This window comes from Dasypus novemcinctus, chromosome 14 (assembly GCF_030445035.2).
Source record: "Dasypus novemcinctus isolate mDasNov1 chromosome 14, mDasNov1.1.hap2, whole genome shotgun sequence".
Taxonomy (NCBI): Eukaryota; Metazoa; Chordata; class Mammalia; order Cingulata; family Dasypodidae; genus Dasypus; species Dasypus novemcinctus.
The window spans coordinates 11,358,057-11,381,619 of NC_080686.1; the positions used below are offsets into that span (position 1 = coordinate 11,358,057).

The 23,563-nt window shown below is 37.7% G+C and overlaps 1 protein-coding gene across 1 annotated transcript; it reads left to right on the forward strand.

The window, feature by feature from the left end:
* The first annotated feature begins 6,287 nt into the window (after positions 1-6,287).
* On the forward strand, positions 6,288-10,828 carry PPDPFL (pancreatic progenitor cell differentiation and proliferation factor like). Its single transcript, XM_004466374.4, has 5 exons — positions 6,288-7,096; positions 7,547-7,641; positions 8,839-8,916; positions 9,041-9,140; positions 9,954-10,828. Exons 2-5 carry the CDS (start codon positions 7,587-7,589, stop codon positions 9,964-9,966), a joined length of 246 nt encoding a protein of 81 aa, XP_004466431.1. The 5' UTR covers positions 6,288-7,096; positions 7,547-7,586; the 3' UTR covers positions 9,967-10,828.
* The last annotated feature ends 12,735 nt before the right edge of the window (positions 10,829-23,563 follow it).

Sequence of the window (23,563 nt, forward strand, 5' to 3'; positions counted from 1 at the left end):
ACAAATTTCATCATTAGTTTTGTGCTCTTGTGCCAAATGGGTTGATTTACTAGAGTCTCTGAGACATGATATATGGTTATTGGTCAGCTGAGTGCATAATTTTTCATGCCTTTCATAAAGGAGGATCAGACATATCATTCTAAGAGTTCAATTTCCAGGAGCCAGTCAAGGGCCAGTCATGAAAAGGCCTTTCTTGGAAATGTGAAGAGCTTGAGCCACCAGGTGTGCTGAGTTAACCTTTTCATACACCTATACACAATGCTTAAGAAAGGCATGATGACATGTGGCTCACCAACTCAAGGGCAAGGGTCTGGTTCATTTCACATTGTAAGCCATTTAGACCAGAAGAGATGTTAGCTAAGAGTCAGGGAAATAGAGGAATCATCCAACCATCAGGTAAAAATGCAGAAAAGAGATGCTAGCCAAGAGTCAGGAAATAGAGGATGGAGATTCAAGGACAGAGAGGATTGACATTGGTGGCAGCCTCAAGTCCAGTTGCATGGCAAACAGTAAACTTCATCCCACCTGCTTTCTTCCCTATTGTACATTTTCCCAGGAATGGAAACCTACCAGGGTCTCAAAAGAGATGTTCTCAAATAGAATAAATGTACTGTATCAAGCAAGTAGATTCAAGGAATGCAAGGGCTGGCCTGCAGCAGGTCTGTGCTGCTCAGATATCCCCTTAGGACGAGGCATTGGGCCCCAGCCACTGGCAATGCTGGGGGGCAGCTGATCTCCTTCTCTCGGAAGGGAGCTTAGTCTTCCACTTTTATGTCCATCCCAAGCAGCAGCGCACCTTCCAAAGTGGCTGATTTAGGGGTAAAACACCTGCTTCCTTGCATTATTTTGGGGTAACTCAGAAAGCCACGTTCATGGTTCCTTGTGAAGTCATGTAGCCTCTGAGCCAACTTCATCAGAGCTCAACGTACCCCTTTGTGCAATCCTGCTTTCCTCACTCCATCAGGGAGACATCCTCCCCCCCCCCCCCCCCTATAAAAACCTCCTTCATGCAGATTTGTCTGTTTTCCAAGGAAGAGAGGCTAAGGCACCTTTAGTTAGGTAACCACATGGACTGTGCACTTCATAGATTAGGATCTTGATGTAAAACAAAACAGGTATTTTTCTCATGTTTAGATAGGTAATTTGTGAGGAAATTAAGGCAATGTACATCAGGGGAAAGAGTTTAGTGAATGAAACTCAAAAAGGGCATCTAGGAGTTTGAGCTGATTATTTAAAAGCAATCAGAAATGGAAAAAAAATGATTTCCATAATTATTTCTTTCTTCTTCCTGAAGCTACAAAATATACAAAAGACGAAGTGTGTTCATGTCTCCAAAAGGCTTCCTAGGCCTTTTAATTGTACGTATCACCCTGATTACTATAAACAATAAGAGTTCAACACAGCAGGTACAAGATCTACAAGGCAGACACATGGATTCTGTTAATTATGAATATATATTTACGTTTCAAATAATAAAAGAGAAAACTGAAAGGGAATATTTTGGCTATGGCCAAAGGTATTTGACTACCTACATGATTTCTCATGTATTAAGGAAAATGTATTTGATGAAATAAATGGCAGGTATCTTTCCACAGATACCACATGCTTGTTGTTCTCCCTTCTTAAAACATTAGAGCAACTTTCTCCATGGGGATATAAATGGACTACTTTTTAGAAGTCATAACAATGCCAGCTGTTCAGAGGAATTATCTAGCTGTCCCAGCAGCCAGCTTTGGGGGTCTGTGGAGATCTGAGCTCCTTATGCCATGGGAAGCTCAATTTGGTGCAACCCCTCCCACATCCAGGTCCAGGGGGTCGCTGACCAGGACTTCTTTTAGGCACTCTTGCTTATAAGTTCTCTCTATTGGTTACTGATATTACAAACTGACAGCTATTCTCCAAATAATATTCTCTGCTTCTGTTTGGTGGAGTTGTTTTCTGTTGCATACAACCACAATAACTGACAGATAGTCTATATATACTCCAGAAAACTATACACTTTAGGCAAACAATTGAATTATACATTTTGGAATTGGAATGGATTTCCAATAAGATACAATTATATATCTTGCCATAACCCAGAGAATGAACTGAGGGAGAGTGTAAACTACAATGTGACTATAATCCATGTGGTGCGGCAGCACTCCAAGATGTATTCACCAAATGCAATGGATGTGCCGCAATTATGAAGGTTGTTGATGTGGGAGGAGTGGGGGTGGGGTGATGTGTGGGGTATGTGGGAAACTCATATATACATTTTTTAAATTTTAATTTATTTTTCTCCGCCCCCCCCCCAGTTGTCTTCTCTCTGTGTCCTTTCGCTGTGTGTTCTTCTGTGACTGCTTCTATCCTTATCTGAGGCACCAGGAATCTGTGTTCCTTTTTTTTTGTTGCATCATCTTGTTGTGTCAGCTCTGTGTGTGTGCAGTGCCATTCTTGGGCAAGCTACACTTCCTTTTGCACTGGGCAGCTTTCCTTATGGGGCACACTCCTTGCACGTGGGGCTCCCCTACGCGGGGGACACCCCTACGTGGCACAGCACTCCTTGTGCACATCAACGCTGTGCATGGGCCAGCTCCACATGGGTCAAGGAGGCCCGGGGTTTGAACCGGGGACCTCCCATGTGGTAGGTGGATGACCCATCCATTGGGCCAGGTCCTCGTCCCTCTTATATTTTTTAATGTAACATTTTTGTGATCTATGTATTTTTTTAAAAATACAATAAAAAAAGAAAAAAAAAAGATATTATTGTTTCCATATTTATATCAGTTGCCAAGACCCAGAGATATTTATTGACTCAGTACTGGAAATCTGTCTCACAATAATTTTGAAAAATGAAAACAGTGTTTTCATTCAGATTGTCATGCCTTTTCAGAGCAGCTGTCACACATGTTCAGTGGTAGTATTAGTTAGTAGGAGTGACTAATCATGCTTAATATGACACATGTAATGGTCTGGATATTGCTAAGTATTTAAAAACCCTGACATCTTATATGCATAATCAGATATTTTCAAGTGCAAATTAGAGTTAGATATAGACAGTCTAAATCTTTTTAGACAGTCTGATATTGATCTTCTTACAATGTACACTTGGATGACTTTCTATGACAGAGCAAGGTCATGATCAATTATGCACAAGCTTAACTATTTTTCTAGCCATAAATTTCCATGCTTTCCAAAATAGCAATGTGATATCTATTTACTACTTCATTCAATGTCAGTAAAATTAGAAACAGTAACACTATCTTACACGTGATACACTGATCACCTCCCGAAAGGTTGCAGTTTAATTAGTACTTGTTATTTTGCAAACCTATTTTTCTCTAGCTTTTATGGGACGTGAAAAAGGAACATCTTGCAATTTGTCTAAATAGAAATATGCACAGGATGGCTCCATCTTCCATGTTGGTTTTATTTATTTATTTTTTCTTTTTTTAAAAATTTTTAATTGATTTTGTAAAAATATTACATTAAAAAAATATGAGGTCCCATTCGACCCCACCACCCCTACCGCACCCCTGGCCCCCCACCCCCACCCCAGCAACACTCACTCCCATCATCATGACACATCCATTGCATTTGGTAAGTACATCTCTGGGTATTTCTGCACTTCGTGGTCATTGGTCCACATCATGGCCCACACTCTCCCCCATTCCATCCAGTGAGCACTGCCATGTCAGATGGCCCTTCTATGGAGCTGGGGTTTCTGTGTGATGAAACTGGACCCAGAGGGGATCTCTTTTCATAAGACTATCATGCTACTTTACTGGAATTGTAGTTGGTATTGGGGTTTAAGATATATTTAGGGGATTGAATCTTTTTACTGACAATATGATAGCCATGTTGGTTTTAAACACATCATCCCAGTTGGACATCTTCTTCTTGAATCATCAAACAAAAAGAACTGTTAAACCAACTCAACTGTTAAACCAATTCAATAGGACAAAACACTAATGAAAATGGTTCTAACTAATTTTCACACTTAAGTATTAGAAAAACATGAATCATCCAACAATCAGATGAAAATTAGTCTCATTCCCTCAAAGGTACAGCAGGAAATCCGATGCTCTGCCATGACATTTCAATTCTTAGCCAAGAATGGAAGCCTCAAGTCCAAACAGCAGTTTTATTCTGGAGATGCAATGATTTTTATTCAGGTTTCAGAACTACTGTGTGGGTCACACTTTGTGCTGGGTGTTGCTAAAGCAGAAATAATGAGGTAGTCTTTGCCTTTGAGGAAGTCACAATTGCACGTGTGAGAGAATTCAATAAAATAGTGTTACAGAAGGAGGGTGAAAACACATACACTAATGGGAGATGGGGATGACACGGTGGAGGGGATGGTGCAGAGGGAGAAAGATCGATAAAGAAAATACCTCAAAGTAAGCCTGCAAACCAATATTCCAAAACATATGAAAAAAATCTAATGCTATGAAAGACAGCCAGGAAGTCAACAATATGACAGAAAGTATATGAGAAAAAGTTCATTTTATGGAGCGGTCCAATCAAGAATTCATAATAACCATGGACTTATCAGAGAGGCAAATGACGGAATTCTGAAAATTAAAAAAACAACAACCAACATTCGAAAATATTAAGAAACTGATTTTCATTGATAGACAGGATAAACTTAGTTAAGAGAGAAATTGAAAGAAATGTTGTGGAATTCATTCAAAATGCAGTACAGACACAGGTAAAATTAAAACTATGCATACCTATATATATTTTTATAAAAATTTAAAATTTATACATATAAACATGCATATATGTGGTAGAAACATGACAATTACATGGAAAGACTGAGCATTTCTTTAACAAGAAATCCAGAAATGGAGAAAAATGGGAATGGTGTTTGAGGTAGATTATTGTCCAGCATATATTCACTCTACCGCATCTCCAACTATTCATTGGAGTAGTGCACTTTCCCATTTCATTAATGTTCATTTTACACACATGATTTGTTTGGCAGGTGGAATATGAGAAGTGATATATTTTAGTCTAGACCTAAAAAGGAATTGCATATTTCCTATTGTACTCCTAAGAATTTCTATCCTACCATAGAAGAAAAACATGCCCTGGGTAGTTTGCTGGTCTCAAAACAACGATAGGCATGAAAAATTCGTAAACCAAACCCATGGCTGAGGCCAAGTCTAGATCAGCTAAGCCCCAGCCAAACTGCAGAACTGCCCTGCAACAGAGCTCTTTAGCTAACCTGCAAATATATGAGCAAGAAATAAATGTTTTATGTCACTGAATGTTGTATGTACATATGGGTTTTGTTATAATGAATTATTGTGCAACTTGTTAATTAATACAGTGGAAAAGCAACATTAGAAGAGCAAATACCTGAGGATTTTCCAAAATTGAAACAATGAATTTTTGGGTAGAATGTGCATTCTGAGTACAGTATAGAACTGATATAGAAGAGTCTATACGTAGGCAAATTGGGCGAGACTACAGAATTGTCTGTGTTAGAAAAGTTTATAATTGAGTACTTATGGTAAAAGTAAGATAGCCATGCAAAGATTAAAAAATATATTGCTTCCAGAAGAAGAATGTAATGTGTGCTAATCACACATTAGTAAGTGTAATAACTATATAGATTATTTGATTAACAAAATTTAAGTGCAACAATCTAATAAATGATTATAAAGTAAAAACTGTGTGCAACCAATGAAGAATATTATTTTCACGTACACTGAAAGCCATTTAGAAACTCTGACCATTTCAAAGAAGCAAGGCTAATTATCTAGTTACAATGAAATGGATTTAGAAATTATCAATTAACATATAGTTTTAAAACCTGTACACTTTTGCAAACAGAAGTGTATTCCTAAAAAATTTCCAAGGTTCAAGAAATTTCATTATGGGAGTTACAAAATATTTTGAAATAAATGACAATAAGAATAATCATGAAGTAAATAAAAGGAAGAATTATAAAAGTAGGATAGAAAATAATGAAACATAAAATCAATAAATAAACGTTATTTCTGAGAAAACTAATTTAATAGACAAACATCTAGCAAAACTGATGAAGAAAAAAGAGAAAAGGCAGAAGTAAGTAATATAAGCAACATAAGGGAGGCTAATGGCATAATCCATAATGGCATACTAAATATTTTCAGTAAACTTGAAAGCCCAGCTTACATGAATAACTGTATAGTACATTACCAAAATTGACTTAAGAAGGAACACACAACTTGATGGAACCCATAACCACCGAATAAATTGAAACAGCAATTAAGAGTACCCACCCTCAAAGTAAAGGGGCGAGTACAATTTGCTCCATAGGAAAAGTGAATCCAGTCTGATAGGAAAAATGGCTCATAGGGACACTAAATGTATTTAATTTATATAGGCAACTGTGCAGAAATTAGACTAGAAATTTATTTTATAATTTCAAATAACTTGCCTCACTTAATACATTAGTTACACCAGTCTTTTATTGTCCTCCTGCAAATTCTAACACAAGTCCTTTCAAAGTCGATTGCTCAGTTCCCTTCAGCACCAGGACAGGAAAGCTTCCCTGGGCCCGAAAGGCTGTTCTGCACCTGGACGTCCCCAGGAATCTGTGTTGTTGGCCTGTAACCTGTGTCTCCGCCTTGCACCCCTGTCTCTTACAGGTATGTTTTCTTTCTCCAATTAGGCTGCAGACTCTGACATTCCCAGGGGGGCTCACCAGCAACTCCCTGCAGAGTACGTGACTGCACCTAATGCAGAAGAGATGCATGTCATCCCCTCCGCGGTGCAGCCAGCAGCTGTAAGCGGTGACCTCGCCCTGCCCGCCGCCTCCAGCCCAGCTTGGCGCGCCGCGGGTTCCCGCGTCCTCCGCCCTGCTGCGGGGCAGGCAGGAGCGCTGTTTGGACGCGGCCTCTGCTGCCGCTGCGCGCACCACGCCTTTTCCCCCGCCGCTCGGGTTTCATCCAGCCGGGCTTCCAGATAAAACGCGCGCCCCCGGCTCGGGAGCAGGTCGCAGCCCTCCAGTGCTGCCCGCCCTGCAGTCTCCCCTGTCGCCAAGGAGTCCCTCTCTCGAAGCTTGGGGTTTCTGAAGAAACTTCAGAAGCACGTTGGAGAAACAACTGGAGAAAACCAACAGGTGAGTGACGATACCTGGCTGTGCTGATACTTTTCTTCGCTGAGCTTTAGGTTTGCTTTAGAAGGAGTAAGTTGTGTGGATTGTTTGTAGATGAATGTCCATTCCCCGCCCCCCCCAAATAAATCACAAGCTAGTTGTGTTTTTGTTTGTTGCAGTATATTCTATTGTAGAGTTGTGTACCTTTTAAAATTGCCTTTTTCAGATATTTACTATATTATACAGTATGGTGCTTTGGCAAAAAAAATTATTTATCTATATCTATTTATCTATCTGTCTATCTATCTATATCTATCTATCTATCTATCTATCTATCTATCTATCTATCTATCTATCTATCTATCTATCTATCTATCTGTCTGTCTGTCTGTCTGTCTGTCTGTCTATCTATCTATCTTCTCAGTGGGAAAAGGACAAGGACTCCCGCGTGGTTAACTGCCCTCTCTTTTTCAGACACCTGCTCGCAGCCTCTCGGGCCCTTCTCCGCCACGCCATGGCCTCGGTGCCGTCAGCAGGCTGCCTCCTGGCCAAGAACCAGTACTACCGCAGTAAGTCGTCCTCGGCCTGGAGTGTGCCCCCGGCACGCGGCTTGAGGGGTGTCTGCGCGATGCCGGCCTTCGTGGGTGCGGTGGGGAGCTCAGGGGCGCGTGACCGAGCGCCAGGGCGCCCCGCCACTCCCGCCCGCTGTTCCAGCTGGTGGAGGTGTGGACGAAGCCACCAGCACCGACAGACGGCTGAAACCAGCCTACGGGGCACAAGTCAGCTGTCATTTCATGGAACCCTCGGTTCCCAGGATACATTCGAACTGATACTTGTACATCCATAAATATTATTCCTTAGAAAAGAAGGGATAGCAAACTCTGTGTCAAGAATTTTCCAATTTCCATTTTCCGCTATGGATAATAGGCCAGTGTCTCTCAGGCTGGCTTTACTTTTATCTTTATAGCCACCTGTGAACATTCACGACTGAATAGAGAATTGAAGCTGTTTTCCAGACATAAAATGAAATGTCTACATATTGAACATTCAGAAGAAAATTAGCATTTATTGAGAATCTCTGTGCCAGCGCATGTAGAAAATTCTTACTCCAGCGTTGTAGCATGGGAGTTGGGAATATCTATTGATGTTATTTTTTTCATGAAAGACTAAAGAGAGGATAAATAGTCCATTACTAAGGATATTATAGTAATAGAAATTTGTGTATTCTGATCTCTTAAAAGTTTCATAGCTTTAAAAGACAAGTCTAATAAGAATAAAGTATTATTTTTAAAATAATTTCCAAATGTGATAACTTTTGTTGGGTATTTAAATATCTATTTAACACTCTATCATTTATGTATCTTTCTATCATGTCTCTAACACAGTAAAATAATATTAATTCTTGATTTTGTACTTCCTAAGTTTTAAAATTTGATGAAATTTATAATGAATTTGAAGTTCTGTATATCTGTATCTATATTTATGGAGAGAAAGGATATTATTTGTAGCTTTTTGTGTGTGTATGCATGTGTGTGTGTGTGTGAGAGAGAGGAATTTTATCATGGAAAGAAATATGACTTATTAGTATAGTATCCTTAATGTGGAAGATTTTTTATTAATTAATAATTTGATTATTTTTAAATTTATTATTTCATAAGCTAGGATTAAATCATCTTTAAACCATGCTACTTGAGAGTTTATGTATAAATAATGTGCCTGTGTTTGCATCATCATGCATTTGTTTATTTCTTGTGTGTTTTCCACAGAGGCCAGTGTTTCTTCAGTTAGTTCTTTCACTGGCTCTGAGCCTGTTAACTTCATAGATCATGACAAATCCCAGCAAGGTATTTCGTTTATTTCTTTTCAGTACTACCGTCATTTCCTTTTGTTTTTAAACTCATTATTTCTCTTTGTTTTGAAACTCTCAAATGTGTTTGATAAGAGAGAAAAACATATTTTATTTCACAGGTTTACCTGATGCAGCAGAAACTACCTGGTGGTTTAAGTCCTTTTTCCATTCTGAATCCACAGTTTCAAATGTAGGAAGAAAAGATCTGTCTGCTGGAGGGTAAGTTTTAGTTTTTTCTGATGAGGGCTGCTTCATTCAATAAGTAAGAAAAGCCCTATAGTTGTTTCTTGAAGATTTTTATGTGAAGCATTCTTGAGGGAATGGAAAATATAGTTGCTCTCTCATTCTGGTTAATTAGCAGTTAGATCGTGCACACTCTGTCTAATTTAATCACTAAAGCGTGATTGAAAAGTCATTTGTCAATTTTATCACGGTTTAGGATGGAAGGAGTTGGGAGTCAAAGGCAAGGATCTATATTTGTGTTTTTCAGTATCTTCAGAAAAAAATAAGAGTTGTCTAGTTTTTGTCTTAGATTTAGTTCTCTGTGTAGTGCATTGTTACTTTTGGTTAGCTTTTATAAGGTTGCCAATTATTAAATAGAAGATTGGAATTGATGGGTTTGTGTAAAACCATTTCCAAAAATCTTCAACTCTAACATCGCACAATTCTTATTTAATGTTTCTTTAAAAATACTTATTCAGGTACACTAGACATTTTACTAATGACTTGGTACTAAATGGAATCAAAAGCCTATATATTAATGGACTTCATAGATTCCGAGGTTAAAACAATGGTTTTGATGAGTTTCCACATAAGTGTGAAAGAGAGTGAATATTTAAAATATTTTTAATCAAACTAAATTGTTGAAATGATCTTTTTTTTTACCCTATCTAGTTAAGTGATTTGATTTATCTAGAAAAAGTTTTCACGTTTTTTTCCACTTTACTTCAATTAAGTCAACCTGAATTACAACTAATATCTCTGTATTCTAATTCAATGAACATGTTTGAAAGAGCTGAATATTTTCTACAGCATTCATACGTGATCACTCGATGGGACTCAGCCTGCTCTGGTGCTACAGACCCTTCAGCACTCAAGCTATTCCAGACGATTCCTCTGCGCTGTGAAACAGCAAGGCCTGCCTGACGTCTCTTTGATGAGACAAGATAATGGCATCGACAGATAGAACAGAAGCTTATGCCATTTTGCTCAGTGTTCAGAATATCACTTTGAGCATCATCGGCAACAGGGAGAACATTTGAAAAGCATGCCTTTGAAACGTACGCCCTGTAAAGTGAAAACGATCTTTAAATGTAGGGATTTACATTAAGTATTGGTCACCCATATTATTTTTATCAAAAAAAAATTGTCAGACACATTTTTATGTCTGTTGAATGATTTAATATGCCTTAAAACTGAAATCTTTATGTCTAACAATGATAATGGTCTAAAGAACATTGAATTCAGAGGTGTAGACAATGAGTTTTGAATATCGTACTGTTAATTGTGAAAGTTGGATATAACAAAAATATTCATAAGGGAAGCTGAATATGTGATGCTACATCTATCCAATTGGTTATGTGTAAACCTTACAATTAATGTTTAGCTAATTCCTAACAATATGGAAAATTATGATGATGCAATTTTGAATGAAAAAGGTAGGATAATCTACTATATATAGTGTGTGATTTCCATTGTATTAAAATGTATATTTAGATAAGAATAGTTTGGAAGGAAATATACTGAAATGTTAACAGTGGCTATTTCTGGAGATGGAATTACAGGTGATTTTCATTTTCTTCATTACAATTTTTTTCTGTATTTTTTCAAATTTTCTAATACAACAAATTTTTGAGTATAATTAGAAAATAATAAATGTTATTATAAAAAAAAGCACTGAAATAAAATTCCTGTGTGAACAGTCTTTTCATTGGGCAGAATATTCCCTACTTTCCCTAATATTTGAGTGGATAATGCTAAATGAATTTCAATGGAAAATTATATATATAATCTCTCATTATATATATACAAAATTATTCTAAATTTTTCCTTTTAGGTAGATAATCAATAGGGAAGGCTAATACATTAGAATGGTTTATAACTCCAAACATTTTGAGATGTACTGTGATCATTTAAATTTGATATTATTAAATATTATTTGGCTTGGTTTGGATCTCTGTTTTATATGCAACAATATTTTGACAATTTCTCCTAGGGTTCTCTGAATTGATATGCTGAGATTCCTCTAGTTAAGGTTTTGGAAATATAGTTTTGAGAGCAGTTTCCAAGTTATTGAACCTTATCCTTTATAAGTAAAGCCACCAGCATCCAATCCATCAATTCCCACTAAAGTAAAAGTTCTCTAGATGGAATTTAGGTCTATGTGGTGCTTTGGATATTTCTTTGGAAGTTGAGGTAGTAGGAATCAAAGTTGCAGAACTCCAGCTGGTTTTTCAGTAGTGATGATGAAAAATAATTGGTCAGATTGAATTGAGTACAGCTAAACTTACAGCTCATAGAAGTTTTAGAAATGTAAGAATTCATACTTTGTCAAAGCTTCCAATGATCTCCTCTAACTTATATCAAATTGAAACTCCTGATCTAATAGCCCATGCTACCTCTTATAGCATTTCTTCTTCCAGCAAATGGCAGCAACCATTAGTCAGGTCAAGAAAGTAGCAAGCTATCCTTGATATCTTCCCTCATATCCAATCCAACACCAAGTCCTTAATTTTAAAAAATTTCTTTAGTATTTCCTCAATCTACTTCTCTCCTTTTCTAGCTAAACTTCCATTATTTCTCTGTTGGGATGGCCTCATGGCCCTGGAGTGTTCTTGCTCACACTAGCTTGCTGAAGGCTACACAACTTTCTCTTATTATTGTTATTGATTAATATTTATTTCCCCATTATATTATAAACTACATGAGAGCAAAGTTCATGTCTACTGCTTTGCTTAACTTTTTTTAATACCTGGCCTATGACATAAAATAGATAATCGGCAAATATTTAGCAAATGAATTACTTAATGAAGGGGCAGGCAAGGCATGGATTTGTTTTTTAATTCTTTTTTTTAATTTATTTTTTTGAATGTTACATTAAAAAAATATGAGGTCCCCATATAACCTCCACCCCCCTCACCCCACTCCTTCCACATCAACAACCTCTTTCATGATCATGGCACATTCATTGCATTTGGTGAATACATTTCTGAGCACTGCTGCACCACATGGATAGTGGTTTACACTGTAGTTTTCACTCTCCCCCAGTCCACCCAGTGGGCCATGGCAGGACATATAATGTCCAGCAGGTGTCCCTGCAGTACCACTCAGGACAATTCCAAGTCCTGAAAATGTCTTCACATCATATCTCTTCTTCCCTCTCCCTACCCTCAGCAGCTACCACGGCCACTTTCTCCACATGAATGCTACATTTTCTTCCATTACTAATCACAATAGTTCCAGAATAGAATATCAGTAAGTCCATTCTAATTCATACTCTATTCCTCCATCCTGTGGACCCTGGAATGGTATGTCCACTCCACCTCTATATCAAGAGGGGGCTTAGATTCCACATGGATGATGGGTGCAATTCTCCTGCTTGCAGTTGTAGGCACTCTTGGCTCCATGGTGTGGTGGTTGACCTTCTTTACCTCCTTGTTAGTTGGCTAGGGTAAGTTCATTAAAGCAGAGGGTAGGAGTTGCAGGTCTGTTGAGGCTCAGGGCCTAGCTATCACATGGGCAATCCAGAGATTCAGGTCACCTGAGCATACGCCAAACTCCAGTGCCAACCACAGGTCCAGTAGAAGTAACAGGACAGGCTTGTGAACAAAGATCACATCTGAGTTCAACTCCATCACACTCAGGAACACAGACTCCAAAGTAAGGCCAACTGACATGGCACTGAACTCCATCTGCTATGACTATAGAACCTGTGGATCTCTGTAGCCCTCAGAAGAACCAATACCTGGGCTTGTATCTACTTTGGCTGTCTCTGGGACCTTGCTGAGGTGTGCATAAGAGCGACCCCTCTGATGACCTCCCAACTCTTTTTTGGAGACGCGTAACCATACAAATTCATTTGTCCTTTCCATTTCCCCTTTTTTGACACCTGATATTACATGTAGGCTGAGATATTTTGCTGAGTTGACCCTTTTATTCAAAGTTGTCTTCTGGTTACATCATCAGCTGGTACTTGGTAATAATCCCTCGGTGCCAGGGAGGCTCATCCCCAGGAGTCATGTCCCACGCTGGGGGAAAGTAATGCATTTACATGTTGAGTTTGGCTTCGAGACTGGCCACATTTGAGCAATATGGATGCTCTCAGGAGGTAATTCTTAGGCACCCTTCAGTCTAGGCCTAGTTCTTATTTCAGGCACACAGGCTCACAAGCATAGTCATTAGTATCAAGGGCTCATTGTTGGACCATCCTTCTTTATTGGTCTTAGCCATTGCACTTGGAGGATTGTTGCTGTTCCATTGGGGAATGTGATAGAACCCTCCCCCGGCTAGGAACTCAACACTCCCTCTGTTGTTATATTTAACTGTAACCACTATGAAAACATCCAAACATTTTTATGTACTCTGTGTACATGCCCTGGAGAACTCCCTCTCATGTACCCCCGATCAATAACAACCCACACCAGTGTTCCTCTCCTGCCATAGTTGAACCTCTCTGTGGTCCAAAACTTCTCCAAAAATGAAGCTTATATATGGCCAGATTCCATTAACAGTAAAATGGAATATAGTGATGGGTTTAAAGGTTAGATATAGAATACATACTAATTTAGAAAAATTAAAGTAAAAACAAATTGGGGTATCAAAAAATTAAAAAATGATAAAGCTGTGTTTTTGATGTTTTGCCTTTTATCACTACTATAAGTGTTGCCCTGTATGTACAGTGGCAAGGCAATTTTTTCTATTTCTTCCTCAGTGTCTACATCCTTTCTTTTCTTTTTTTTCTAATTATTAACTTCACAAAAGTTTTAGATCACGGTAATTCATATATACAATATACGGTACTCCCACATATCCAGCACTGAACACTTTGTCCCTTCCCCAGCAAAGATCTTTTTACATGTTCATATTATATTTGCTGCAGTTGATGTACAGATATTGAGACAATAGCTTTCAAACATGGTTACACTTGGGTTTACATTATGGTTTACATTTTAGCCTATAGGCTTTTATACATTTTTGGTGTACTTTAATGTGTCCTATATCCATCTTTGCATAATCTTGTGGAACACTTCCATTGCCCCACATTTACATTGATTCCATCTATTCAATACCTCTTTTTCCCTCCCCTCAGGGCCCACAGTGACAATCAATCTTCATTACTTGAAGGACCATATTCAGAGATACTTGCAACAATGTTGAGAGCTTGACGTGCTCTACTGCCCTAACTCACTGGGAGCCACCAATTCTCTTGAGAGATATAATTCCCTGTATTTGAGAACATCAGTCCTCCCCAGAATGTGGATATACCTTCACTCTCACTGTGTGGGTTTCCATTCAATGATATAACCCACTATGACAAAATGAGCACTCACACACTTCCTAGAAACCTGCCCTGTGTCAAATTCTCCCTTTTAAGTATCTTAAACAGGTAACCTTCCTTATTATATTTTCAAAAAAGTTTTCTCAACATTATACCTTCAACCATATACCTGACAATCTCCTATGTTCAAATGTTCCTCCCACCCTCCCTCTATTTCTTGAGCCATCTTACCCATCCTCCCATCTCTACCCCCTTCAAGCTTACACATCCCCACCCAAAGGTTTCCCTATGCCACCATTTTATCCCTTCCCTGTACAAATACTTACCTCCAGCTTATCATAGATGTTACCCAGGTAGGTGTCAGCTTGCAATCATCCTCTACCTCCCAAATTCCTGTAAGCCTATCATCCGGTCTCTAGCTCTCTGAGTCAGTTTGGTTTACTTATTTCATATCAGTGAGGCCATGTAGTATTTGTCCTTCAGTGCCTGGGTTGCTTCACTCAACATAAGGTCCTCAAGTTTCATCCATGTTATCACATGTGTTTGTAGTTTATTCGTTCTTATGGCTGAGTAGTATTCCATTATATGTATATACCACATTTTATTTACCCATTCATCTGTTTATGGGCATTTGGGTTGATTCCAACTTTTGGCAATAGTGACTAGTGCTGCTATGAACATTGGTGTGCATATATCAGTTTGTGTCCTTGTTTTCAGTTCTACTGGATATATACCCAGCAGTGGATGCTGGGTCATATGTCAAATCTATAGCTAGTTTTATTGAGAAACTGCCAAACTGTCCTCCAGAATGGCTGGATCCTTCTTCATTCCCACCAACAATGGGTGAATGTTCCCATTCCTCCACATGCTCTCCAACACTTGTAGTTTCTTCTGTTTTTTTGATAGCTGCTAGTCTTATGGGAATCAGATAGTATCTCATCGTAGTTTTGATTTGCATTTCCCTAATAGCTAGTGACTTTGAGCATATTTTCATGTGCTTTTTAGCCATTTGTATTTCTTCTTTGGAGAAGTGTCTGTTCAAATCTTTTCCCCATTTTTTAAATGGGTTGTTTGTCTTTTTATTTTTGAGATATAGGAGTTCTTCATATACGCAGGATTTAAGTCTCCTGTCAGATATATGTTTACCAAATATTTTTTCCCATTGTGTAGGCTCTCTTTTCACTTTCTTTACAAACTCTTTTGAGGTGTAGAAGGCTTTAATTTTGAGGAAGTCCCATTTATCTATTTGTTCTTTTGCTGCTCGTGCTTTTGGTGTGAAGTTCATGAAGCCATTTCCTATTACAAGTTCCAGTAGATGGTTCCCTATGTTACTTTCCAAAGTCTTAATGGTCTTGGCTCTTATATTTAGGTCTTTGATCCATCTTGAGTTGATTTTTGTATAAGGTGTGAGTTGGTAATCCTCTTTCACTCTTTTACAAATGGATATCCAGTTCTCTAGGCACCATTTATTGAAGAGGCCATTCTCTTCGAGTTGAGTGGGTTTGGTAGCCTTGTCTAATATTATATGACTGTATATATGAGGATCTATATCAGGACTCTCAATTTGGTTCCATTGGTCTTGTGTCTATCTTTGTGCCAATACCATGCTTTTTTCACTACTGTAGCTTTGTAGTAGGTTTTGAAGTCAGGTAGTGTGATTCCTCCAATTTCATTTTTCTTTCTCCATATGTCTTTGGCTCTTCTGAGCCTCTTTCCTTTCCAAATAAATTTCATAGTTAGTTTTTCTAGTTTATTAAAGAATGCTGTGTTGATTTTTATTGGGATTGCATTAAATGTGTAGATCAGTTTTGGTAGGCTAGACATCTTAATAATATTTACTCTTCCTGTCCATGAACAGGGAATATTCTTCCATTTATTTAAGTCTTCTTTGATATCCTTGAACAGTGTTGTGTAGTTTTCTGTGTATAAGTTTTTTACATCTTTAGTTAAATTTATTTCTAGGTATTTGATTTTTTATTTACTATTGTAAATGGTATTTGTTTCTTGATTTCCTCCTGAGATTGCTAATTATTGGTGTACAGAAATGCTACTGATTTTTGTGTATTTATCTTGTAACCTGTGACTTCACTGAACTCATTTATGAATTCTAGAAGCTTTCTTATAACCTTCACAGGGTTTTCTATGTATAGGATCATGTCATCTGCAAATAATGACTTTCTTTGTGGCCTAGCATATGGTCTATCTTGGAGACTGATCCATGTGCACTTGAGAAAAATGTTTACCCTCTTCTATTTAGGTGTAATGTTTTGTATATATCTATTAGGTCCAGGTCCTCTAATATACTGTTCAAAGTTTTTGTTTCTTTATTGATTCTCTTTTGAGATGTTCTGTCTAAAGTTGATAGTGGTGTATTAAATCCCCCACTACAACTGTAGAGGCATCTATTCTTTCACTTAGTTTTTCCAGTGTTTCCCTCACGTATTTGGAGGCACCCTTGTTAGGAGCATAAATGTTTATGATTGTTCTTTTCTTGAAAGATTATCCCTTTCACTAATATGTAGAGTCCATCTTTGTCTCTCACAATTGTTTTGCATTTAAAGTCTATTTTGTCTGATATTAATATAGCTATTCCTGCCCTTTCTTGGTTATTGTTTGCTTGTAAGATTGTTTTCCAACCATTCACTTTCAACCTCCTTGAATCCCTGGGTCTATGATGAGTTTCTTGTAGACAGCATATAGATGGATCATATTTCCTTATTCAGTCTTCCAGTCTGAGTCTTTTGACAGGTGAGTTTAATCCATTGATATTCAGTGTTATTACTTTCAAGGAATTATTTATATTAGCCATATTTTCTTTGGATTTGTGTTTGTCATATTTTGGTAGATTTTTTTCTCTTTTGTCTTTTTAGTTGCTCTTACAGTCTCCTCCAACTCTGCTTCTCCTGTTTTTTTCTTTCTTCCTCAAGAACTCCCTTTAGTATTTTGAAGGGCAGGATTCTTGTTGGCATACTCTCTTAGTTTCTGTTTATCTGTGAATATTTTGAACTCTCCATCATTTTTGAATGCTAGCTTAGCTGGATAGAGTATTCTTGGTTGGACATTTTTTTTCTTTTAGTACCTTGACTATGTTATGCCATGGCTTTCTTGCCTCCATGGTTTCAGATGAGAAATCAGCACTTAATCTTATGGAGCCTCCTTTGTGTGTGATGGTTCTCTTTTCTCTTGATGCTTTTAGAGTTTTCTCTTTGTCTTGAGCATTGGATAATTTGAAAAGTATATGTCTTGGGGTAGACCTTTTGGGATTTATGCTGTTTGGGGTGCATTGTGCTTCCTGGATATGTACATCCTTCTCCCTCAGTAGATTTGGGAAGTTTTCAGGCATTATTTCCTCCAACACACCTTCTGTCCCCTTTCCCTTCTCTTCTCCTTCTGGGATGCCTATAATGCATATATTTGAGTTTTTTGCATTGTCATTCAGGTCCCTAAGTCCCAGCTGGATGGTTTTCTATTTTTTATTGATCAGTTCTACTATCTGTTTGATTTCAGATGTACTATCTTCCACATCACTAATTCTCTCCTCTGCCTTGTCTAATCTGCTGTTATTTGCTGAGAGTGTATTTTTGATTTCTTGAATTGTGTTGTTCATCACCATCATATCCATTATATTTTTGTGTATGATTTCAATTTCTTCTGTATTCTCTCCAAGTATTTTCTTCATATTCTTAATCTCTTCTTTAACTTCCTCAAATAGGTCGCTAATATATGAATTAAGAGTTTTAATTACTTGTTTGATGTTCTGATCCTCTTCCTGGTTTTTAGTTTGTTAATTGGATTGGGCCATGTTTTCTTGATTATTGGTTTGGTTTGTAGTTTTTTGTTGCTGCCTGGTCATCATTTTATCTGACAGGTTTAATCAGTTTCTTAGCTTCTTTGTCTATTGGGGTTTATTTAGTTGTTGTTTTTGCATATGTGTTATGCCTTCTCTTTGTCACTTTGTTATTCTTATTCTATCTTCTTGTTGCTGGCTAAGTTCACTTGAAGGAAAATATTAGGGCCAAGGAAAGCAAAATGAGTAAGGAAAAAAAACATATAATAGTAATATTGATAGTAAATTTTAATAGAGGAACCATGTGAGATCTAGGAGAATGGATATTAGACTTATGCAAGCTATGTAGAGTTATAAGAGTAAATAAAGTAGAGTACCTATAATGAGACAGATATGAGGGGGAATATAGTATGAATTAAAAGGTCAGTGTTTTCAGGAGAGAGAGAAAGAGAAAAAAAGACAGTACTATAAAGAGTGAATAAAAGACAGGAAACAGAACAAAGGTTTTAGAAATAAAAAGTCAGAAAATTTGTGGGCCAAACAAAGAGAGGTGGAATGCAAGAGAAACAATAAATGATGGAGGATAGAAAGATGTAGAGGAAAGGGGATAGTTTTGGGGGCCAAAATCAATAAACACAGAAAAGAGGAAATGGAGGATGAGGAAACATAGCAAATATGAAATGCTCCCTGCAGCACCTAATATAAAAATAAAATAAAAAAGAAGAGAAAGGGAGAAAAAGATAAAAAAAAGGGGGTACAAAAAAAGAGGGGAAAAGCAAGCATTAAAAAGAAAAAGAGATAAAAGGAAAAGAAAAGAGAAAGGGCCTTTCAGGGATAAAGAGGAAGGAAAAACCAGAAGACAAACCAAGGACAACAATAACACAGACCAAAGTTTCAAGCTAGGAATCCTCTTTGCAGTTAAATAAAACACCTTGGAAACTGACGTTCCCCCTTTCTCCCTTCCTCACTTCCCCCTGTCCCAGGCAGCAGGAAAGCTGTGTGAGGGGTCTGGTAGGAGATTCAAGTGGGTCCTTGGTGAATCAACTCAATACAGAAGACAATGACTCTTTATTTCCAGTGAGAAAGCACCTATACCTCACCAGTAACCCCAAATATGCTATTGGAAGCTTGGAAAGCATGTCTTCTGGTCTCTCTCCCTTAGGTATGCTAGGGGAGGGTTAATTGATATTCTGACTCTTCCTTCTCCCAGACCAAGTTTCCTATCCCAGGGCATTTAGCTAAATTTTTCAGCAGATTCACCTCCCCTTTCTTCCCAGGCTCTCCACAAGCCAGCTGGTATGCTCTTCCAAGCTCAAAAAAAAGGGGGGAACCAGAAAATTGAACCCGCTCACCTGGCCCCTTCACATCTCCTACCAAATCTCTCACACTCACAAAGTCTGTCCAAAACCAGAGGGCTAGGGCGATCACAGACCTCAGGGAGCACTGGATTTGGGAATGGGAAGTCCAGGATACTGCAGACTAAAGGTATGTGGGTCTATGGAGCATGAGCTAAGGGAGCTTCAGGGACATGGACCCCAGAACCACGCATCCAGGAAATGCGGGGCTTGGGAATGTACAACCAACAGTTTTCAGAGAATGCCACTGGCCACCAGCCCTAGGGGGAAGGGTCCTGCCCACAACTTCTGACCTCCATGTCAGAAACCCAAAATTCTACCTCTAGCAAGCACCACTTCTGTCACTGTCTCTCTAAATCAACATCCAGACACCTCCTGCCTTGCAAGCCCCCAAAACGGCTCGCTCTGGCAGGACTCCAACCCTACTCAGCTGTTTCTTTGCAGGAGAGATTATGAGGTCGACTCACTCAGATGCCATCTTGCCCTGCCACAAGGCATGGTTTTATGAACTGATGTCCCAAGGGTTATAAAATCAATGGAAAATCTGACACTCTGGAGTGTCAAACACATATAAAATGGATTAAGAGGGATTGAGAATCCTCACATATGGCTGGTGATGGTGATATGTACAGGAAAAAAGACAATAATTTTTTCCTTATGTCAATTAGGAGAATTTCACATGGGATTACTTAGGGTTTTGACTATGAGATCATTTTAGTGATAATATTCACTAATTCATTCATGCACAAACGCAGATTTTTTTTTTTTTTTAGCCAGAAATGATTTCACCCTCGAGAACTTAAAACTTAGTCTTGGGTAGGAGTTGTGGGATTATGACATTGTACTAACATGCAGGGCTCAGTGCTCTCACAAAAACAATGAAGAAAAATGAAAAGATGTCCGAGAGATCTGCTTTGGGGCCAGCAGACCAGGACAGCCCTGCACAACTCTGAGGAAAGTGAGGAACAGAGAGATAAGAACCTGAAACAACAGATGTGAGTTACTAAGACCATGCAGTGGCAAGGAAGGGCTCCACTCTCCAACTCCCAAAATACTAAGGTGGCATAAAACTACTCATTGCAACTGACCAAGAAGGGAGCAGACATCTTCCTCCCTGTCAACAGTTTTAAGGGAAAAGGGGGAGGGAATCCAGGGGCTTTTCTTCAATGAATTCAGCCAGTGAAGTCTGCTTTGAATCTCCACTCTGGAGATTCAACACAGGAACACAAGAAAGCCAAGACTGAAACACAGCAATAGACAAGTGTGCTGATGAGTGCCACATGTTGGCTGATTTGGAAATTACATGGACAAAAACTGCTCTTCGTTCTCTGTCTCCTAAACACTGGGAGAAAGTCTGCATCACATTAGTGAGTCCCTGGCCTGATTTTGATAACTTAAACAGGGAAATTTTAAAGACTTAGAATAAATTGAACCAAATATCAAAGAAGAGTTGTGAAAAAGAAAAAAAAAAATAGACAAGAGAGCAAACTTGATCATCAGAGTAAATTCACCAAAATATTCAGATGCCTAGACATCAGCAAAAACTTACAAGCCAGATGTAGAAACAGGAATATATTACCCAGCCCAAGGAACTAACCTAATATCCAGAAGAGATCTAGGATTTAAGACAATTAATCCATGACAATCACACAACTCTCCTCAATCAGAAAGAATATATGAAGAAATAATGATTGAAAACTTCCCAACCCTTATGAAAAACACAAATATCAAAATTCAGGAAGCGCAATGCACTCCAAATGAATAAGTCCAAAATAGACCTCATTTTCAGAATGACAAATATCAGAGATAAAGAGAATATTTTGAAAGCTGCAAGAGAAAAGTAAAGCATCACATACAAGGGAAATGATAAGATTAAATGCCAACCCCTCATGAAAAACCATGGAGATGAGAGGAAAGTGGTATGATGTATTTAAGGTACTGAAAGTGAAAAGTGCCAGCAAAGAATTCTGTATCTGGCAAAACTCCTTCAAAATGAGGGTGAGCTGAACATCTTCAAAGACAAACAAAAACTGATAAAATATGTCAGCAAAAGACCAGAATTATAAGAGATACTAAAGGGAATGTTACAGCCTGAAAGGAAAAAAACAAGGGCAAGAGATTTGGAGAAGAGTATAGAAATGAAGATTATTAGGCAAGGTAAACTAAAAGGTAAGAAGACAGACAATAGAACAATATGAAAAGAAAAAAGAACAGTATGAAAACAGAGAGCCAAAGACAAAGTGAATTAAGCAAATAATGCCTTTACAGTAATAACATTGAATATTAATGGTTTGAACTCCCCAATCAAAAGACATAGACTGATAGAATGGAAAAAATATATATTGTCTATAAGAGACCCACCTTGTATGTAAGTTCACAACCAGGTTAAAAGAGAAAGGTTGGAAAAAGATATTCCATGCAAATTGTAACCAAAAATAAAAAATAAAAAAGAGCTGGAATACCGGTACTAATATTGGAAAAAGTAGATTTCATTTGCAAAGGTATGAAGAAGGTAATTATATATTAATAAAAGGGGCAATTCATCAAGAAAAAATATCTATACTAGTTATGTTAAAATATACTATACTAAAATATTTATGGAGCTAACCTGAGTGCCCCAAGATACATGAGGCACACACTAGACAAACTGAGGGGAGAAATAAATATCTCTACAATAATATTTGGGGACTTCAATATACCACTCTCAATATTGTAGAGAACATCTAGATAGAGGATAAATAAATAGAGAACTTGAATAATATGATAAATGAACTAGATCTAACAGATCTATGGAGTATTTTACCCCAAATCAGTAGATTATACATTCTTTTCAAGTGCTCATGGATCCTTCCCAAGATAGATCATATTTTGTGTCACAAGGCAAGTCTCCATAAATTTTACAAGATTGAAATTATGCAAAACAGTTTCTCAGATCACAGCAGAATGTGGCTGGAAATGAATTTTCAGAATATGGACAGAAAAATAGAAAATTCATTAATTTATGGAGATTAAGCAACACTTAAATAATCACTGTGTCAAAGAAGAAATCACAAGAGAATTAAGCAAATATCTTGCGATGGGTGAAAATGAGAACACTGTATCAAAACCTATGGGACACTGCAAAGGCAATACTGAGAGGGAAATTTATAGTTTACATTAAAAAGGAAGAAAGAGTTAAAATTGAAGATCTAATTGCACACTTGGAGGAACTAGAAAAAGAACAACAAACTAATCCCAAACCAAGTCAAAGGAAAGAAATAGTAAAGATCAGAGCAGAAATAGATAACATCAAGAACAGAAAAACAATAGAGAATCAATAAAACTAAAAGTTGTTTCTTTGAGAAAATGAACAAAATTGACAAACCCTTAGCTATACTGACAAAGAAAAAAGAGAAAAGACACAAATAAATAAAATCAGAAATCGCTCATCCCACAGAAATAAAAGAGATCATAAGAGGATGCTATGAAAAACTGTACGCCAAAAAACGAGACAATGTAGAGGAGTTGGACAAATTCTTAGAAACACGCGAACCACCTCCACTGACCCTAGACAAAATAGAAGACCTCAACAAACCAATCACAAGTAGAGATTGAACAGTCATCAAAAACCTTCCAAAGATGAAAATCCCAGGACCAGACAGTTTCACAGGTGAATTTTTCTAATCATTCAAAGTTGATTTAATACCAGTCTTGCTCAAGCTCTTCCCAAAAATTGAAAAGGAAAGAATATAACAAACTCATTCTCTGATGACAACATCATCCTAATACCAAAACCAGATAAAGATAGTACAAAAAAGAAGATTGATTACAAGCCAATATTTCTAGTGAATACAGATGTAAGAATCTTCAACAAAATACTTGCAAACTGAATCCAAAAGCACATTAAAGAATTATACACCATGATCAACTGGATTTTATCCTGGGTATACAAGGGTATTTCAACACAAGAAAATCAATTAGTGTGATAAATCACATTGATAAATTGAAGAAGAAAACTCATGCA

Excerpts from the sequence above, each read along its gene's own strand:
- PPDPFL (XM_004466374.4), top strand. The coding sequence starts at position 7,587 with ATGGCCTCGGTGCCGTCAGCAGGCTGCCTCCTGGCCAAGAACCAGTAC. Across the intron at positions 7,642-8,838 it reads CAAGAACCAGTACTACCGCA|AGGCCAGTGTTTCTTCAGTT; the intron begins GTAAGTCGTCCT and ends TGTTTTCCACAG. Across the intron at positions 8,917-9,040 it reads TCATGACAAATCCCAGCAAG|GTTTACCTGATGCAGCAGAA; the intron begins GTATTTCGTTTA and ends TTTATTTCACAG.